This window comes from Ursus americanus, chromosome 14, assembly GCF_024610735.1.
Source record: "Ursus americanus isolate L20-20 chromosome 14, mUrsAme1.1.p, whole genome shotgun sequence".
NCBI lineage: Eukaryota > Metazoa > Chordata > Mammalia > Carnivora > Ursidae > Ursus > Ursus americanus.
The window spans coordinates 36,466,529-36,483,482 of record NC_142140.1 but is presented as its reverse complement, the minus strand read 5'-3'; the positions used below and the strand labels follow the sequence as shown (position 1 = coordinate 36,483,482).

At 58.7% G+C, this 16,954-nt stretch overlaps 1 protein-coding gene across 1 annotated transcript; it reads left to right on the top strand.

Moving 5' to 3' along the window:
- Positions 1–1,089: 1,089 nt before the first annotated feature.
- ITIH1 (inter-alpha-trypsin inhibitor heavy chain 1) lies at positions 1,090–14,358 on the top strand. The gene is made up of 22 exons (XM_045807334.2): positions 1,090–1,233; positions 1,496–1,516; positions 1,832–1,998; positions 2,465–2,569; positions 2,960–3,122; positions 3,663–3,776; positions 5,148–5,273; positions 5,357–5,473; positions 6,095–6,263; positions 6,352–6,477; positions 7,421–7,602; positions 7,877–8,062; positions 8,961–9,100; positions 9,686–9,840; positions 9,940–9,954; positions 10,288–10,308; positions 10,698–10,778; positions 10,883–10,996; positions 11,981–12,182; positions 13,055–13,227; positions 13,822–13,933; positions 14,084–14,358. The coding sequence occupies exons 1-22, from the start codon at positions 1,120–1,122 to the stop codon at positions 14,211–14,213; spliced, it is 2,733 nt and encodes a 910-aa protein (XP_045663290.2). The 5' UTR covers positions 1,090–1,119; the 3' UTR covers positions 14,214–14,358.
- Positions 14,359–16,954: the final 2,596 nt, after the last annotated feature.

The following is a 16,954-nucleotide window of genomic DNA, read 5'->3' as shown; positions in this document are numbered from 1 at the left end:
GGGGATGATAAACTTTTTCCCAGAAGCTGTTCTGAGAGACAAAGTCCGAGACAAGCAAACAGAGATCAAAGTGGCCTCTGCGCCCCCTCACCCCATCAGGGTCACGGCAACCAGCACATCCCACCCAGGGCCACAGAGTGGATTGATCGGGGCCATGTCTGCCCTGTGTACTGTGGCTTATGGGAGACAGGGAGAGTTTGGGCAGAAAAATGAAGGAACTGAAAGTCCTAAAGGGGTCCCTAGGGTTTTCAACTCTGCTTCTCCTTTCTTCCTAATAATGCAGAGGGTATTTCTGTCATTCCATGATAAGCTTGGGCTTTGGAGTCTGAAAGATCTGGGTTTGGAGACCTGTTCTGTCTCCTGCCATGGGACCAATGTCCCAGGGACACCACGAGGATAAAATGAGGCAGCAAAGGGCTTAGATCAATGCAGGGGTACGTACTCAGCCCTCCATTACGAAAACATGGTATTCATCTTTGCCTCCCCTTTACCTGCTAGGCATCCCTGCCCAGGTAGAGGAACGATGAGGTTACTTCTATTCTTTCCAAATCTGGACGTGAAGGTCCAGAGGGATGAAGCAACTGTCCTTAAGGCACACGGGCCGCCCATTATGCAGCCCCAGGACTGGCCAGACGGCCTGTGGCAGAACCGCCACTAGGGGTGGCGTGGCTGGAGACGCGGGCGTGGGCAGACACTTGGCGAGCTGCCCTATCTGCCGCCCCGGCCAGACTGGGACTGCGAGAAGTTCGCTGATACTTAAAGAATTTCGAAAGTAACACCTAACGAACTTCAGAAGTTCACTTTTAACTGTGGCTTCTTGACGCGTGTCACCATATTACTGGTGTGGCCTGCGCCAGACCCAGGATTAGATGGGCCATCGGGGTCTTCGCCCTTCACGTCAGCTGAGTGCGGCTCCATAAAAGGGGCTCAGTCTGAGTCTGGTCGGGAGCTGACACAGCTGGGAGTCCCCCCCAAGGAGAAAGACTTCACTCCTAGATTTTGATTCCCCCCAATTGTAATATTTGCCTTCACCTTGTCTAATGTTTAATCCATGTTTATCCAGCACTTTATTGATTAACAGTCTAAGCGAAGTGACGAGGGAACAGGAGCCTTGAGACTATGGATGGCACCATGGGGCTGCGGGCGCTACTGTGCGTGTACCTGGCCTCCCTCCTCGTCCTGCAGGCCGTGCCCACTCAGGGTTCACCCACAGGCAGGCCCAAAGTCAGCAAGGTATGTGGGTAAACCCTTGGGACAGAAACAGGCAGCTGGGCCAGAATGCGCCCAGGAGGGACACAAGACCCTCACCCCAGGGCCCGGGGCCACCCCCACCCACCCTGACCACTGCTGACCGGAGAGGTGGTGTCCAAGCAGCAAGGGGGAGGTGAGGCTGAGGGGTAGAGGACACAGACTGTGTCCCACTACCACCCCTGAGCAGATAAGCTATGGTCCCCTGCACATTCCTGCTCACACTCGTCCCGGTTTTGTTTTACAGAAGCGACAGACTGTGGACACAGTGAGTGAGAGTCTATACAGAGGGGTCTGTGGTGGGGCCATCTTACAGCCTGTTTTCCCCCATGCTTCAGGGGTAGCCCTTCTATCAGCGCCCTGGGCAGAGGGACTCCATTTCCCAGAAACGGGGGCTTGCACACCCCACTGCGCGGTCTCCGACAGAGAGGATAGAATGGGTCTTCCCAGGTGATCTGGTCTGTTCTTTGGGCCCCTGGCCTCTGAGCTGGGTGCCGAGCCCCTACACAACACGGGAGTCTCTTACTGGCTCAGAGGCCCCCACCCCCCCTCCCAGCCACAGCCCCCCCACATCTCACTCTAGGCCGTCGACGGCGTGACCATCCGGAGTTTGAAGGTCAACTGCAAAGTCACCTCTCGCTTTGCCCACTATGTCATCACCAGCCAAGTGGTCAACAATGCCGACGAAGCCAGGGAAGTAGCCTTCGATGTGGAAATCCCCAAGACGGCCTTCATCAGTGATTTTGCCATGTGCGTGCCCTGCCCGACTCCCACACCCAGAGCTGTCCATCCATCAGACCCAGCCCCAAGCCATGGCTCTGGGTGGCCGGACGGTGCAGACCATCTCCTTCTTTCCGGAAGGGCCGTAGGCCAGCTCTGGCTCGGAGGGGCTGAGCAAACCGCTTAGGTCTGTTCTGGGCTCCCGTCTTGGAGAGCGAAGTGGGGCCTCGGACAGTATGTTTTCAGCATAGGGCCCAAGGAGCAAAAGCTGGCACCTGAGATCTCTTGTTGGATTCTGTGGCTCTGGCTGCCCCCCTCACTGATGTGGGGCCCCTGAACAACTCTGCGGGCAGTGGGAGGTGGCTGGAGATGCCTTCAGTGAGCACGCACCAGGACAGGGCCTTCTCAGGGTCTGGGCTGGGAACGCCTGTGGCATGAAGGACCTGAGTGGTTGGGGGCAGGGGCACTTCCCCTGAGGGCTGCTTCCTCCCTGTAGCACAGCAGATGGAAACGCATTCATCGGGGACATAAAGGACAAAGTGTCCGCATGGAAACAGTACCGGAAAGCCGCCATCTCCGGAGAGAATGCCGGCCTTGTCAGGTGGGTTCTGGGCCATGCTGCCCCAGTCTCTGGTGCCGCCCTCCCTAGCCAGGACAGACCTGAGGGCTGCCGGCTGGCCTTGGCTGGGGAACAGCTCCAGGCTGATGGGAAGGGAGCAAACTTCTGAACCCAAATGCCAGTACAAGTGCACTGGACAGGGCTGAGGCCGACCTGCTTACCTCCCAGACCAGCCTCTGAGAGAAGGGGGTCCTGTCCTCGGGCCCTGACCCTGACCCTGACCAGCCAGCTAAGACAAGGGTGAAGGGCCAGGAAACCCGGGAGTAGCACGAATGTAAGAGAAATCGATTCTGAGAGCCATGCTTCAGGTGACAAGGACCCACGCGCACTCCCCATTTGTCTGTCTCTTGTGGGCGATGGCGGTATGTCCAGGGCCTCGGGGAGGACAATGGAGCAGTTCGCCATCCACCTCAACATCGGGCCCCGGAGCAAGGCCACGTTCCGCCTGACCTACGAGGAGGTGCTGAAGCGCAGACTCAAGCAGTACGACATTGTCATCAAAGTCAAGCCCAAGCAGCTCGTGCAACATTTTGAGGTAGATTGCACGTGACCCTTTGCAAGGGCGCCGTCTCGGGAGCAGGGCTCCTGCCTCTCTCTCACTGGGGCTCCGAGCCCAGCTCAGGGCACCCGTGTGCCATCCCAGGCCTGAGCACACAGCAAGGGGACTGACTCCTTGGGAGGGCTCTAGCGGGCTCTTCCTGGGCAGGGAGCTACCGGCCGCTTCCTCCTCTCTGAGCCTTGGCTCGCTCATCTGTTAAATGGGGCTTCTTGCATGTCCCAGAGCTGCCACAAGGATCACGAGGGATATTGAACACCCAGGTCGTTGGTAGACCAGAAAGTCCCGGGCAGCCGAAGGGGCTGTGATTGTTGCTGGCACCTCAGTGGCAGCCAGCTGGAGGGGCCCAGGCATACACACCTTCATTTGGCCTATATTTTTGGGGTGCCTACCACATGCCAGGCCCTGTGAGGAGGGCTAGGTGGGTACAGCACACAGTGGGTGGCCAGGACACAAGTTGGCTCTTGGCTGAGTCTTGATGGTGGCCTCAATGGGAGCCTGGGGGCTTCAATGATGCAGATCGACGTGGACATCTTTGAGCCTCAGGGGATCAGCAAGCTGGATGCCCAGGCCTCCTTCCTCTCCAAGGAACTGGCAAGCCAACTCATCCAGAAGTCCTTCTCAGGGAAAAAGGTGCGTGGGTTGGCTGGGAGTGGTGGCAGGACTTCGGGACTTCTCAGCCTGGCTCAACCCCTCACGGAGTGTCCGGGCTTGGCCTGGGCACCAGGCAGGGGCTGCGGGCTGCCCTGGTGAGGGACAGAGGCGTTTTGTGGCTGGTATTCCAGGGAACTTGGTACCCCTGGTTCTCAGAGCAACTTAGCAAAAGCCTGCGTGCCAAGGCTGGGGAAGCACCGCGCTGGTTGGCATGGTCTGGGGTGAGCTGCTCACGTGTTTGAGCCTCAGTTTCCTCTTTGCTGTGTCACACCCACAGGAAAGCGTTCAGGGAAATACAGGGCACACGAAGAAATCTCAGATGGTTTTGCAGTTAGGATCGCAAGCTCCAGGGCTCTAGGGAACAGAGTTCAGTTTGGGAAGGCCTTTGGTCTGCCTCACCACTTGCCACTTGTCACGCACCTCCCATTTGCGAGAACTCCCGAAGTCTCCTGCTTGCCCCTTCCCTGGGTCCTGGTGGAGTGTGGCATTATGGGTGGGTGGTACTCAGCCAGGGCCCAGCTTCCTAACTTGCCCTCAACTAGAACCAGGAACAAACCCTTCAGTTCCCTCCTACCTTTGGTAGTGACACCATCATAATTCATATGAAGGAAATGTTTCTTATAGTTTTGCAGGGGTTCTTTTTTTAAAAAAGTAGGATACCCAGAGTGTTAGCAAACGTGCTTACTTTTACTAGGGGACCGAGGGGTGGGTCTGTGTCTTCCTAACTATCCTTTTCAAGTTTTGGAGGGAGGTTTTGATGAGTCTCTCTTACTTTTATAACAAACACATAAATGAAAAGTAGAAATTTAAAAGTATTTAAGGAAAAAGTGGAAAGTTACAAGACTAGAAAAGTATCGAGTAAAAACCGTCCCTAATTTCCCCAAGCACCAATGCCATGTCGTCCCAGACCTTAGCTTCCGCCCCGGGTCCTTCCTGCAGCCTCTGCTCTTGGTCTACCAGCGGGAGGTGTGTGGGGGGGCTCTGTTTTCCAGCACAGTATTGTGGCCTTGCTTTTTTACTCCACGGTTTGAGTTGACCGATGTCCCTTGTTCTCATACTACTATTATTTTGTACCCAAAGTGGTGACGCTTGTTGTAGAAAAGCCCAGTGATTCCGAAGCATATACACAAAGAAACAGGTCTTCTCTCCCACCACCTTGTAGGTGTGTGCTCGCAGCAGCGGGGTGAAGGGCCCTCCAGACTCATTTCTATGCCCTTGCATCACACACACACACACACACACACACACACACACACACACACACACACACACAAACTTATGTTGTCTTTGCAAACACCCGGACCACAGCCGCACTAAGCCAGTAATGCCTCACACCCTCCTCCTTTCCAGGGTCACGTGCTCTTCCGCCCCACTGTGGGTCAGCAGCAATCCTGCCCCACGTGCTCCACATCCTTGCTGAATGGGGACTTCAAGGTGACCTACGATGTCAATCGAGACCAACTCTGTGACCTCCTGGTAAGCCCGAAGCTTCCGGCCCGAGACTCAGAGGCCAGGCAGGGGTGCTTGTGACAAGCCTCACTTGTTCCCTTGTGTTTCAGGTTGCCAATAACCACTTTGCCCACTTCTTTGCACCCCAAAACCTGACGAACCTGAACAAGAACGTGGTTTTTGTGATTGACATTAGCACCTCCATGGAAGGGCAGAAAGTGAAACAGGTCAACTGTGGCTTTAAGCAGTTCTCCCAGCAATAGCTTCTCCAGCCCCAGCCCCCACCCCACACTGGTGCTGTCCCAGAGTCTGGGTTTGGGGTTTCTGCTCCTGGTCGGAGGCAGGGTGGTTTGACAGGGAATCCCAGCAGTCAGGGGCTCTGGCATCAGCCACGTCCTCACTGTACCACCGTGGCAAGTGGATCCCCTTCTCCTCAGTAGCACAGTAGGATGCCCGTGGGGTTGTGGGTCTAGTGATGGGGGGTACACTGAACATGCCAGGGGCAATCATGGCTGTCCCCGGGGAGGCATCTGGCAGCAGGGACAGCCCACTGCCCACAATGCTCTGAGAGCCACAGTTCCGCCAGCAAAGTTTCAGAAACTCTTTCTTGATTCTGCCCTGGTCATTTCTTCTCCCCATGCGGGGTCCTCTTGCCTTCTCTATCCCTCATCCACCCCTGGGGCTCCACAGGACACTCCTCTCCTGGCACCACCTGGCTGTCCTGTCCATCCCCTCCCATCTGTCCTCTGTGTGCCTCTGTCCTGCGGATCTCTCAAATGGGTATCTGGAGCAGACAGGAGGCACTCTCCCAGGGCCATGTCCCTCCACCGACTGTCCTGTCATTACAGACCAAGGAGGCGCTCCTTAAAATCCTGGGGGACATACGGCCAGGGGACTATTTCGACCTGGTCCTCTTTGGGTCTGAAGTGCAGTCCTGGAGGGGCTCGCTGGTGCAGGCATCCCCCGCCAACCTGCGCGCGGCTCAAGACTTCGTACGGCGCTTCTTCCTGGCTGGGGGTAAGGGCAGGGGTCTTGAGTCACTCTGGCGTCGCCTCTGTCCCCTTGGAAGGAGGGCGTACACTGGCCTCCTCTCCCTCCTTTGCAGCCACAAACCTGAATGGAGGTTTGCTCCGGGGAATTGAGATCTTGAACCAAGCTCAGGGGAGCCTCCCCGAACTCAGCAACCACGCCTCCATTCTCATCATGTTGACGGATGGCGAGCCCACAGAGGGTGAGCACCTCAAGGCCTGTGCTGGGAGGTGGTGATCTCTTTGTTACAGAAGGTGTTCAAGCTGAGCTTGGAAAGCCAACCGCTGGAGATGCCACAGGGGGTGCAGAAAGGCTCCGGGCAAAGTCCAGCCCTGATCTAGACAGAGTTCAGACCATAACATCCACGGGAGTTACAAGGCATCCTTCTATGCTGAGCTGGGCAGTTGGGGGAGTATCTGTATGACACAGGGTTACGCAGATCCCAGGACGATAGGCGGGATTCCCAGGTTGAGTTTAATGAACTATGTATTCAACACCACCTGCGTGCCAAGCATAGGACTAGGGACCAAGAAGAGATACCGAGAGGACACGATTCTTCTCTGTCCTTGAGGAGCACAGGATCCACTGGGGTGGCAGACCCAGGAACAGTTGCTCTGTTGAGGGCCCTGAAAGAACAGGGCCACTGGCTCAGGGGCGTCTGGCCCAGGCAAGGTCCCAGGAGGCCTCCTGGAGGATGTGACCCGTGAGCTCAGGCTGGAAGGAGGAGAAGGGAAGCAGGAAGGGATATCTGGCAGAGGGAGCAGCTTGGGCAAAGAAAAAAGGTGTGTACAATGGCAGGGCCTGCCTGAGAACAGCAGGCATGTGCCGACTAGGTGGAACAAGGGTGGGAAGGTCGGGAGGGCCCTGCAGGCCATGACAATGACCTACGGGAAGGTTGAGAGCAGAGTCCCATCTGCTCATGATGGATCCACATAGATGGGCAAGTTCGCGAGGGGCTGTTAGGAGTTATTGTGGTCGCCCACTGAGCCAGCGGGAGACGTTGCCTCAAGATGCTGGTGGGGACAGGAGATAGGTGGGGGTCTGACATAGGAGGCCTGGCCCCCAGGGAGTGTGCCCTAAAGCCCCCTTGTGCCCTACATGCCTGTGAGTCCGTGTCCCGGCACTGCCTGGGTGTGTGGCTGCAGGCGTGACAGACCGTTCCCAAATCCTCGAGAACGTCCGCAACGCCATCCGGGGCAGGTTCCCGCTCTACAACTTGGGCTTTGGCCACGACGTGGACTTTAACTTCCTGGAGGTCATGTCCATGGAGAACAACGGACGGGCCCAGAGAATTTACGAGGACCATGACGCCACCCAGCAGCTGCAGGTCTCCCCCCACCGCCTTCTCCCACAACCCGCCACCAACGGCAGGCCGTGGGCAGCCCGGCCTTGGCAGCCCATCCACCCGGAGGAGCAGATAAAGCTCTAGAAGGTGGTTTGAATCAGCTGCGTGACCTTAAACCAGTTACTTAACTGCTATGAGCTTGCAATTCTATCTGCAGAGTGGGGGTCCCAACACCCCACTTTGTGAGCGCGTTTCCCCATCGGGTGCTCGGGGTGACCCATCAGCTCTGAGGTTGTGCCCCCCTCTCTGCCTGCAGGGTTTCTACGACCAGGTAGCCAACCCGCTCCTGGTGGACGTGGAGCTGCTCTACCCGCCGGACACCGTCTCAGCCCTGACCCAGCACCGCCACAAACAGTACTACGAAGGCTCGGAGATCATGGTGGCGGGACGCATCGCTGACCACAAACTGGGCAGTTTCAAGGCTGACGTGCTGGCCCGTGGGGTAAACGGTGGGCTATGGAGGGGGGAGGTCTGGCAGCACGCAGAGGGTCTAAATCCACCCCGTGCTCCTCCCTGCTTCCCCCCGTCTCTTTCCTCAGAGGGCTGTCCCCACCCATGCACCATGCCACCCCCTCCCCACCCCAGGCCTGAACGTTCCCGCATGCAGACATCCCCGGGGTGGGCTGCAATGGGACCAAAATGGCCTGATTCGTTGTAGGCCCTTGACCAAAAATGAATCACCTGTTACTCCTTACCTCGTTCCCCGCCAAGGCATGAGAGCGAGAGGCCAGCCTCTTCTTTCTCACCTGACAGCCTTTTCCCGAACACTTCTGTGCACCCAGCTTCGTGCCACAGTGCAGCGCGTGTGTGCGTGTGCACGCCGCGGGGGTCGCAGGCGTGTCAGATCCGGACCTGACCGCAGGGTGCCGACTCACGCCTTGCGGTGCGGTCAAGGGTTCAGAACTGGGGCTTTGAGTAAGGAAAGCTGAGCTGGGCCCTGGCTCCTCCCTCACCAGCTGGGTGACCTGCAGCGAACAGGTCCGGCTCTCCGGGCCTCAGTGTCCCTCTCTGTAGCACAGGGTACCAGCGCACTGGATCTCAGCACCGTGTCGCGAGGTGCCCGTGCGCGGGGCGCCCCCAGCGGGCGAGTCCGGGCTCCTGAGGCTTGGGAGAGAGTAGCGTTTGTGTGGGGGACGTGGTGGGCCTTTAGAGGAGTGGAACAGGGTGGAAACAGCTGGCGGCTTGATGGCAGCCCCCTGAGAGAGTAACTTCGGGGGGGCAGGGCGGCGCGGTGGACAAACCGCAGAGACCGGGCACAGGGGGGCCCTGGGAGCCTGGAGCACCGGCCAGCGGTGGTGCTCCTCACGGCGCGTGGCCCCTCTCCCCCTCATGACCCTCAGGAGGGCCAAGAATTCAAGACAACCTGCCTGGTGGATGAGGGGGAGATGAAGAAACTGCTCCAGGAGCGGGGCCACATGCTGGAGAACCACGTTGAACGCCTCTGGGCCTACCTCACCATCCAGGAGCTGCTGGCCAAGCGGTAGGACCGGGGCGGGGGCTTGGACACCGGGGCCTCTGGAGCAATGAGGGGAACGGAGAAGGGGTGCTTCTGGGCCTTCGAGGTGGGGAGCAGGTCAGAAGCACTGGCCTTCAGCCTCGCTCACGGGGTTAACATCAACCCGTTAGTCCACAGTGTGGCCAACCACGGTTTGCCCCTGCCAAGCGGCCGGGCAGGGGGAGGCTGCCCTTTCCGTGGGGCTGCCGTGTCCAGACACGCTCGGCTCATCCCCACACCCTGCAGGGCAGTTTCCTGGTTATCTCCATTTCACGGTGAGCACGCCGAGGTGCAGAGACGTTAGACCACTCGCCCAGAATCTCACAGCCGTGCAGTTCTCTGTGTCTCTCTAGGGCACAGTCCCAGCCCTGCCGCATCGCCAGGTTTCCCGGTGCGAGGGCTTTAAGTCACGAGGTCCTTGAAGGCAGCCACGGGACAGGGGCACAGCAGGTGCCCCACACCTATTTGCTGAATGAGGGAGTGAGTGAACAAATGAGCAGAAAAGGGCCAGGGAGTGCAAGTCTGCTGTTGTCCAGGCTGTGGGACTTGGAGCTGGTGTGTGTCTCTTAGGATGAAGCTGGAGGGGAAGGAGAAGGCCGACTTGACAGCCAAGGCCCTGCAGATGTCGCTGGCCTACCAGTTCGTGACCCCGCTGACGTCCATGACCATCAGGGGCATGGCGGACCAGGACGGCCTGGAGCCCGTCATTGACAAGCCTCCCGAGGGTATGTGTTCTGGAAAGGGCCAGGCTGGGGGTCTAGGGAGGCTTCTGAGGGCCAAAAACCTCCTGGGCTTTAATTCTCTTCCCCTTCTCTCCCTTCCAGATTCTCTGCCCTTGGGTGAGTTTTTAAATCATGCTGGTTTTCAGCAGCTCGTGCTCCAGCCTCCAGGCACCGGACTCCCTCCTCCACATCCCCCACCCCTTCACCACAAACTAGCTGTTGCCCCCTGTGCACCTGGGGAGCCCCTGTGCGGCCTACATCCGGGCCTCTGGGCCAGGTGGCCCAGGTGGGGGGCAGGGAGCAAAGAGCCCAGGAAGGCTGGGATCCCAGGAGGAGGGGTGGCCAAGGCCTGATTGGCCTCTGGGCCCAGGGTGCCCTTGGGGAATGAGGCGCGTGCCTCTCAGGTGGGGTGGTGAGGGTGATGCTGTCCTCTGTCGTTGTCCTCTACAGAGATGCTGGGAAACAGAAAGAGTAAGTGGCCGCATCCCGCCGACATACATCTCTACCTCTCTCCTCCCCACGCGCTGTCCCTCAGGCTGTGTGTTCCACCCCGAGCAAAGCCCCTACTTGCCTGAGGAGGAAATGACAGACAGCAGAGGCTTCCTCACTGCCTCTCACTGGGACCCTCGGAACGGCCCCCTGACCGGGCCTGGCATCCCCTTCTGCCCCCAGCTCCACCAGGTCCCCATAAAAGGAGACAGACGGGGGGGTCAGCACACCCAGAGGCATCGGGGGCTCAGGGGCCACTCCTGCTCTGTGGCTTCAGGCCTGCCGCCTGGGTGGAGGGGCCCGGGAAGAGGAGCCAGCAGCCCCAGGGGAACAGGGTGCCATCCTCCTAAATGCTGTTCACTCCCCGCCAGCGTTCATGCTGTCGGCTCTGCAGCCTTCCCCGACTCGGTCCAGTTCCAACATCCAGCAGTTGCCAAACCAAGTGACTGGAGGTGAGTCCTGGGGAGGGTCTGAGGGACACCCCTGCCTTGCTCCTGGCTGGCCCCAGCCCACCTGCCCGATGCCCAATCTAACGGACCCCATGCTATGCCCCCAGTGGACACTGATCCCCACTTCCTCATCCACGTGCCCCAGACGAAGGATACTCTGTGCTTCAATATCAATGAGGAGCCCGGTGTGGTCCTCAGCTTGGTGCAGGACCTGGACACAGGTATGGGTGACGTCATGCCCTCCACCACACGGGGTGGGGCCTGGACTCCCCCATCCTCCATGTGCAGCTGCGGACAGGACAGTGCCGTGGCCTCCACTTCCCACAGCCTCTGTGCCCCAGTCACCCGGCTGGGCTCAACCTGCCTCCTTCTCTTTCATCTACCTGCCTAGGCCCCAGGTGGCACCTGCTTCATGGACGTGTGACCCGTGCAGGCACACGGGACCCTATGCTTAGAAGGGCCCATGCTCAGTTTAATATTCTGCTCTGGTCGTCTTGAAATTCTTAACATTTTTTTGAACAAGGGGCCTCTCACTTTCATTTTGTACCCAGTTCTGCAAGTTACGTAGTGATCCTGCCTCATCCCCCCGATGGAGCCTCTAAGTCCACCCCCAGCGGTGCTCAGGTGGTGGAACGACTCCCTGTCCGTCTGTGGGCCACTCTCTCTCCCTCCTCCCAGTCCAGTCAGGCCATCTGCAAGGGTTTGCTGAGCACCTCCTCCAGCTTACGGGTGCAGGAGGACTGAGCCAAAGTCCCTGTTCTTGTGGAGTTTAGCGAAGGGAAACAGGCAAACAAATTCTCAGATGACATGCTGTGTTGGCGTAGTGAGGACAAGGAGGGGGCTTTGGGACTGCTCAGGTCACAGGAGGCCTCTGTGCCCTGCTCCTGTGTCAGGGATTAGGACCACAGAGAAGGAGCAGACCCAAGGCCTATCCTTGGGGTGATAAGACCCAGAATGTCCCAGAAGCAAGGACTAAGTAGCAGGTAGTTAGTGTGGTAGGAGGAGAGGGGCGAGAAGAGGTGCCGTGTGGCCTCTGCTACTCCTGAAAGACCCCCTTGGGAGGTGAGACCCTCCAAGCCAGTGTGGCACGGGTGGAGTATGGGTGTCTCCCAGGAGGGACGCATGGTGTGAGCCAAGGCAGGCTGGCAGGCATCTAGCCAGAGCTGGCCCCTCCCTGACTCAGAGGGCCCCTCACCCTTCTGCAGGCTTCTCCGTGAATGGGCAGCTCATTGGCAACAAGGCCAGGAGCCCTGGGCAGCAAGAGGGCACGTATTTCGGGAGGCTGGGGATCTCGAACCCTGCAACGGGCTTTCGGCTGGAAGTGACTCCTCAGAACATAACCCTGAACCCTGGCTCCGGTGGACCCGTGTTCTCCTGGAGGGACCAGGCTTCACTGCGGCAGCATGAGTAACCAGGCTGGGGCCGGGGCCCGGGGGGGGGCGGGGGAAGCCAGTGCAGGGGTGGGGAGGGATAAGGCACAAAGCCCCAGAGCCAGCTCAGCTGCCTGAGCTTGCTGGACCCCAGTCCCCTAAGCCATGTCAGTGAATGACATCCATGTGACCTCCCGCCCATTGCTCTCTGTTCCCGGACCCGTGCTCCAGGCCTGGCTGCCTGCACACCTGGGTTTCTGTGGTGCCTTTGCCCTGCAGTCCATTCCCATTGCCACCAAACAAAGCCTACTCACCTCCTTGGCCCAGCTCAAAGGCCACCTGTTCCCTGAAACCCACCTCGTCTCTTCTCTGCTAAACTCCAGAGTTCTCCAGGCTTCTCTTTCAGCTTCTGTCTTAGCATGCCTTGTGTTGTGCTTGTTCCTTCTTCCACTCACTCATTCACCAAACTCTGCCAAGTACCAGAACTGATGCTCGGCGGCAGAGTTATAGGAAGAAGTGGGCAGAGTCTGGCGTGGAGGACACAGATGAGAGTAGCAGTCAAAGAACACAGACTTTGATATTAGGCAGGATGGAGTCCAAGTCCTTGCTTTACTGCTTACCAGCTGTGTGACACTGGGCAAATTCCTTACTCTCTCTGAGCCTCGCACGATCCAAGTGAGAAATGAATGATGCAACTTGTATGGAGGGCTTGGCACAGGGCTTGGCACACTGTAAGCCCCCCCCCCAATAGCAGCATGTGAGACGGAGCTTGTAGCAGGTAACATCCCGCCGTCTGGGAGTGAGGGGGTGTGGGACCTCATGAAAGCTGGATCCAGGAGGACGAGGGCAGCTGAATGGAGAGGGGTGCCATGCAGCTGCACCTGCCCTCACGGCCGCCCGGCCCTGCAGGGTGGTAGTGACCATCAACAGGAAGAGAAACCTGGTGGTGTCTGTGGAGGATGGGGGCACTTTTGAGGTTGTCCTGCACCGGGTGTGGAAGGGGAGTGCCGTCACCCAGGACTTCCTGGGCTTCTATGTGCTGGACAGTCACCGGATGTCGGCGTGGACACATGGGCTGCTGGGTATGACCGGCCTGGCAGGCAGAGCTGGGCGGTGCGCGGCGGCAGCCAGTGGGCTCACCATGGGTCAGACTTGCAGCTGGGCACCAGGGCGGGCCCTCCTCCAACTTGGCCAGCGAGGCTCAGAGCTCCAAAGAGGGCTTGTCCTGGCAAGGGTCTTGTTCCTCAGAAAACCTGTGATCAAACACAAGGGGAAACTAAAGCTTAAGTAGGGGCGAGCAGGGAGAGGTCTGAGTAGCAGAAAGGTGCAAACAGACCAGGTCCCTGAGACCTTGGGAGGGGTGAGTCATTGGCCACACCACTTCTCCTTGTGGCCTTCCTGCAGACACTACAGTCTGTGGGCACCTACCCCTCTGACCCCTCTTCCCCACCAGATTCTTTGGGAATTGGTCCATAAAGGTAGGACATACCACCGCCCGCCAATATATCTGCTTCTCTATAGCAGGTGAGCGAAAGGTGGCTTTCGATGCCAAAATGTATCAGACATAGTCACGCCCTTAGGAAAAAGCATGCAAGCAGCTCTCTAACCTCCAGCGAGCACCTGCTGAGTATGAGGGCCCCCCAGTGGTAACTGCTGCTTCCACTGTGCCTTTCCAGGACAATTCTTCCACCCCTTTGATTATAAAGTGTCTGACCCCCACCCAGGCTCCGACCCCACGAAGACAGATGCCACAATGGTGGTGAAGGGCCACCAGCTGACGGTCACCAGGTAGGTGGGCTGCTCTCCCAGTATGTCTGCCCTTGGCGTTCCCATCATTGGTCAGGGATCTAGGTGCTACATGGGGGAGTGGGCTTCTGGGGGTGGGGGCGCAGCCCTGCTGGGTCCAAAAGGTAACCCCAGCTTTTTGCATCTCCCCAGGGGCTTGCAAAAAGACTACAGCAAGGACCCCCAGCACGGGGCGGAGGTGACCTGCTGGTTTGTCCACAACAATGGTGCGGGGCTGATTGATGGTGTTTATACTGACTATATCGTCCCTGACATCTTCTGAGCCCCTAGCCAGCACACCTGTCCTTTCTTGAGACCATGGCAGAGGAGGACAGCATCTGACCTGCTTCCCATGTCACACCTCCCTGGTCAAGCTCATCGACTGTGTCAAATCCCCCATGACTTTCAATAAAGAGAAGCTATGTCCACCCAGGCTGGCTGCTTTTTGGGAGGGAGGGTGGCCAGGAGGCAACCCAAGATACTGCCGCTCAGAGGGCTCTGGGGTCACGGCAGACCTGGAGGCCACAAGGGGCCCTACGCCAACTCTGCCCCCACCTCACCCTGTTCACGGCAGCTGCCCGATCCTGTGCCCACTGAGCGCCTGGAGTGACCCCTGCACACAGCTCCCCTCACGGGCACTGGCAGCTTCTACAGGCACTGTTCTGCGTCTTCTTGGAATTAACTAAGTGTATGCTCCCCACAGCCCTAAGGGATACCTGTGTCACGCCCATTTATAGCCAAGGAAACGGAGGTTTGGTGACTTGTCCGAGATCACTCATGAGTGCCAGAGCTGGGATTTGAACCCATGCTGTCTGGTGTCAGCATCTGCGTGCCTAACCCCCCATGTGGATCCTCCCATCAGGCTGGGCAGTGGATCACAGCCTGCTGGGATTTGGTTCTAGTATTCCAAAGCATCACTTAAAATGCACCTGTGAAAGGAGCATATGAAATCGAAAGGGATCTGGGGTCCCAAAGAAGTCCTGCCGGGAGCTGGATGCTACAGCCGCTGGGCATGGGGCCTCCGGAGGCAGTTCCAGGGACTTCCCCCTCAGCTCGCCTTTCCAGCTGCGGGTTTGCAATTCCAGCTGTGGGAGCCGGAATAGTCCCCAAAGGCACAGACGGCCACTCCCCATAAGCGGTGCTTTTGGGGAGCCCACTGCCTCCTCATGCTGAGGCCTGGAATGATCCCTTCAGGGCTCCTTCCCCGGGTTTCCCCTCGGGGCCCATTTCAAGCGCAGTGTCCCAGGGTGCGGCGAGGTGAACCTGTCTGCACCGTGGGGAGCCGCTGGCCCTCGGGTGAAGGTTGATGGGCCTCTCCTTTCCAAAGCTTTCTCCTTCTCTGCTGGCTTTCCATCCAGTTCCTACCGCAACAGGGGCCCATGAGGACCCAGATTGATCACACAAACGCTGAGCTCCAGGGCTGCCCCAGGCCCAGGGAACACAGGGCCCTCAGTGGCGGGCGGGGGACAGCCAACAGCGTCGCAGAGGCCAGCAGCGTCTGGAGCCTCCTGGGCTCCTCAAGGGAGAAACTGCCAGATGGCTAGTCGCCCGCCCTGAGCAAGGCCTTCCTGAAGAGTGGAAAAGCCGTGAGCCCGAAGAGCTCTTAGAGTCCATCTAATTCTCAACTTGGCATGTGACTCTGGGTTCCTCCAAGTCCCCAGCTGTCCCTCCAGTGTCTGCTGAGCAGCCTCGGAAGTCCTATGTCAAGTCGTCCCTCCCACTAAACTCCAAGTCGTTGGGGGTGAGGAGGCACCTAGAGGAAAGGGCTGGGGAAGCTCCACAGGCGGCCGCAGGCCTGGAGGAGCCACTGGGCAATGCTGGTTAGACGACCGTTCCGCCACGGCCCCCATCAGCCCATGCTCAGCGACCATGGGCACGGAAAAGCACCACATGAATGAGATATCCTGGGAGCCAGGCACCCGGCGGCCAGGCTGCAAGGCTGGGTGGCAGCTCTGAGAGGGGTCTCCTGTCTGCTCGCAGGGATCGGCAGCGGGGACGGGTCCCAGTCAGGCCCTGAGATTGGCGCCAGCCGGCAGTGGGGGTGCATAAGGATTCCAGAGGCCTGGGGAGCATGGGCACCCCAGCAGTCCTGCCGCATGGGTAGTGGCCCCCTCAGTGGTTGCTTCATTTGGTCCAATATCGTCTTGTCGATGCAGCCACTCTCCATCATTGCTTCTGTGGCTCCTGCCACTTCCAACCACTAGCCCACTTCTTCCTCGTGGCTTCTGCTGCCTCATGGAGACTTCTTTCTGCCTTCTCGCTCTTTCTTTGCTCCCAGCAGTCAACTCTCTGTACCATTCATAGTTGGGTGCGGAGCTTTTAACCAAGGCCACAGGACACCGTGAATCAGCTGCCCTGTGCTCGGGCAGCCTCCTCGACAGTATTCAGTGGTGGCCCCATGGGAGGGTCACTGGGTCACTTTGCTCATAAGCACATGTGTATGGCAGGCAGATGGCTGCCACTCTGGAAGGTCTAGGGACTGCCAGGGCCCTGGGGTGGCCCAAGAGAGGCCTGAGCTCTGCCTCCGAAGCTCCCATTGTCCCGGTAGCCAGAGCTCCAGCTTCCCTGGAGACTCTTAGGGGAATGCTTCTCCAGGAGGTGGGGGCAGCTGAGCCCCTGGCCGGCCCTTGGAACACAGGGATGAACATGTGACCTGGCCTGGCCCTCCGGGAGCTGAATCCAGACGGACGATCAGACCCAAACAAGCAAACCTCTGCGGAAAGTAATGACGGCGCAGGCCCTCGGGGACTGGGAGCCTGGTGCAGGGCTGTCAGCTAGGGGACAGCTAGGGGTCAGCTAGGGGACAAAACAGGAAGGCTTCTGGAGGCAGGACATAGGGCTGGCAGGAAGAGAGGTGTGAGGTGCCGAGAAGGGGACAGCATGCCAGTGGGAAAAGAGTAAGCTCGGAAAAGCAAGCTGGAGCCAGATCACAGAGCGGGCTGGAGCGTAGGACCAGGCCTTTGTCCTTTCCCTGGGGCCGTGACAACCCAAGAAGGGTCGTGAGCAAGGGGTGCGGCCACGGAG

Excerpts from the sequence above, each read along its gene's own strand:
- ITIH1 (XM_045807334.2), top strand. The coding sequence starts at position 1,120 with ATGGATGGCACCATGGGGCTGCGGGCGCTACTGTGCGTGTACCTGGCC. Across the intron at positions 8,063-8,960 it reads CTGACGTGCTGGCCCGTGGG|GAGGGCCAAGAATTCAAGAC; the intron begins GTAAACGGTGGG and ends CATGACCCTCAG. Across the intron at positions 10,309-10,697 it reads GATGCTGGGAAACAGAAAGA|CGTTCATGCTGTCGGCTCTG; the intron begins GTAAGTGGCCGC and ends ACTCCCCGCCAG.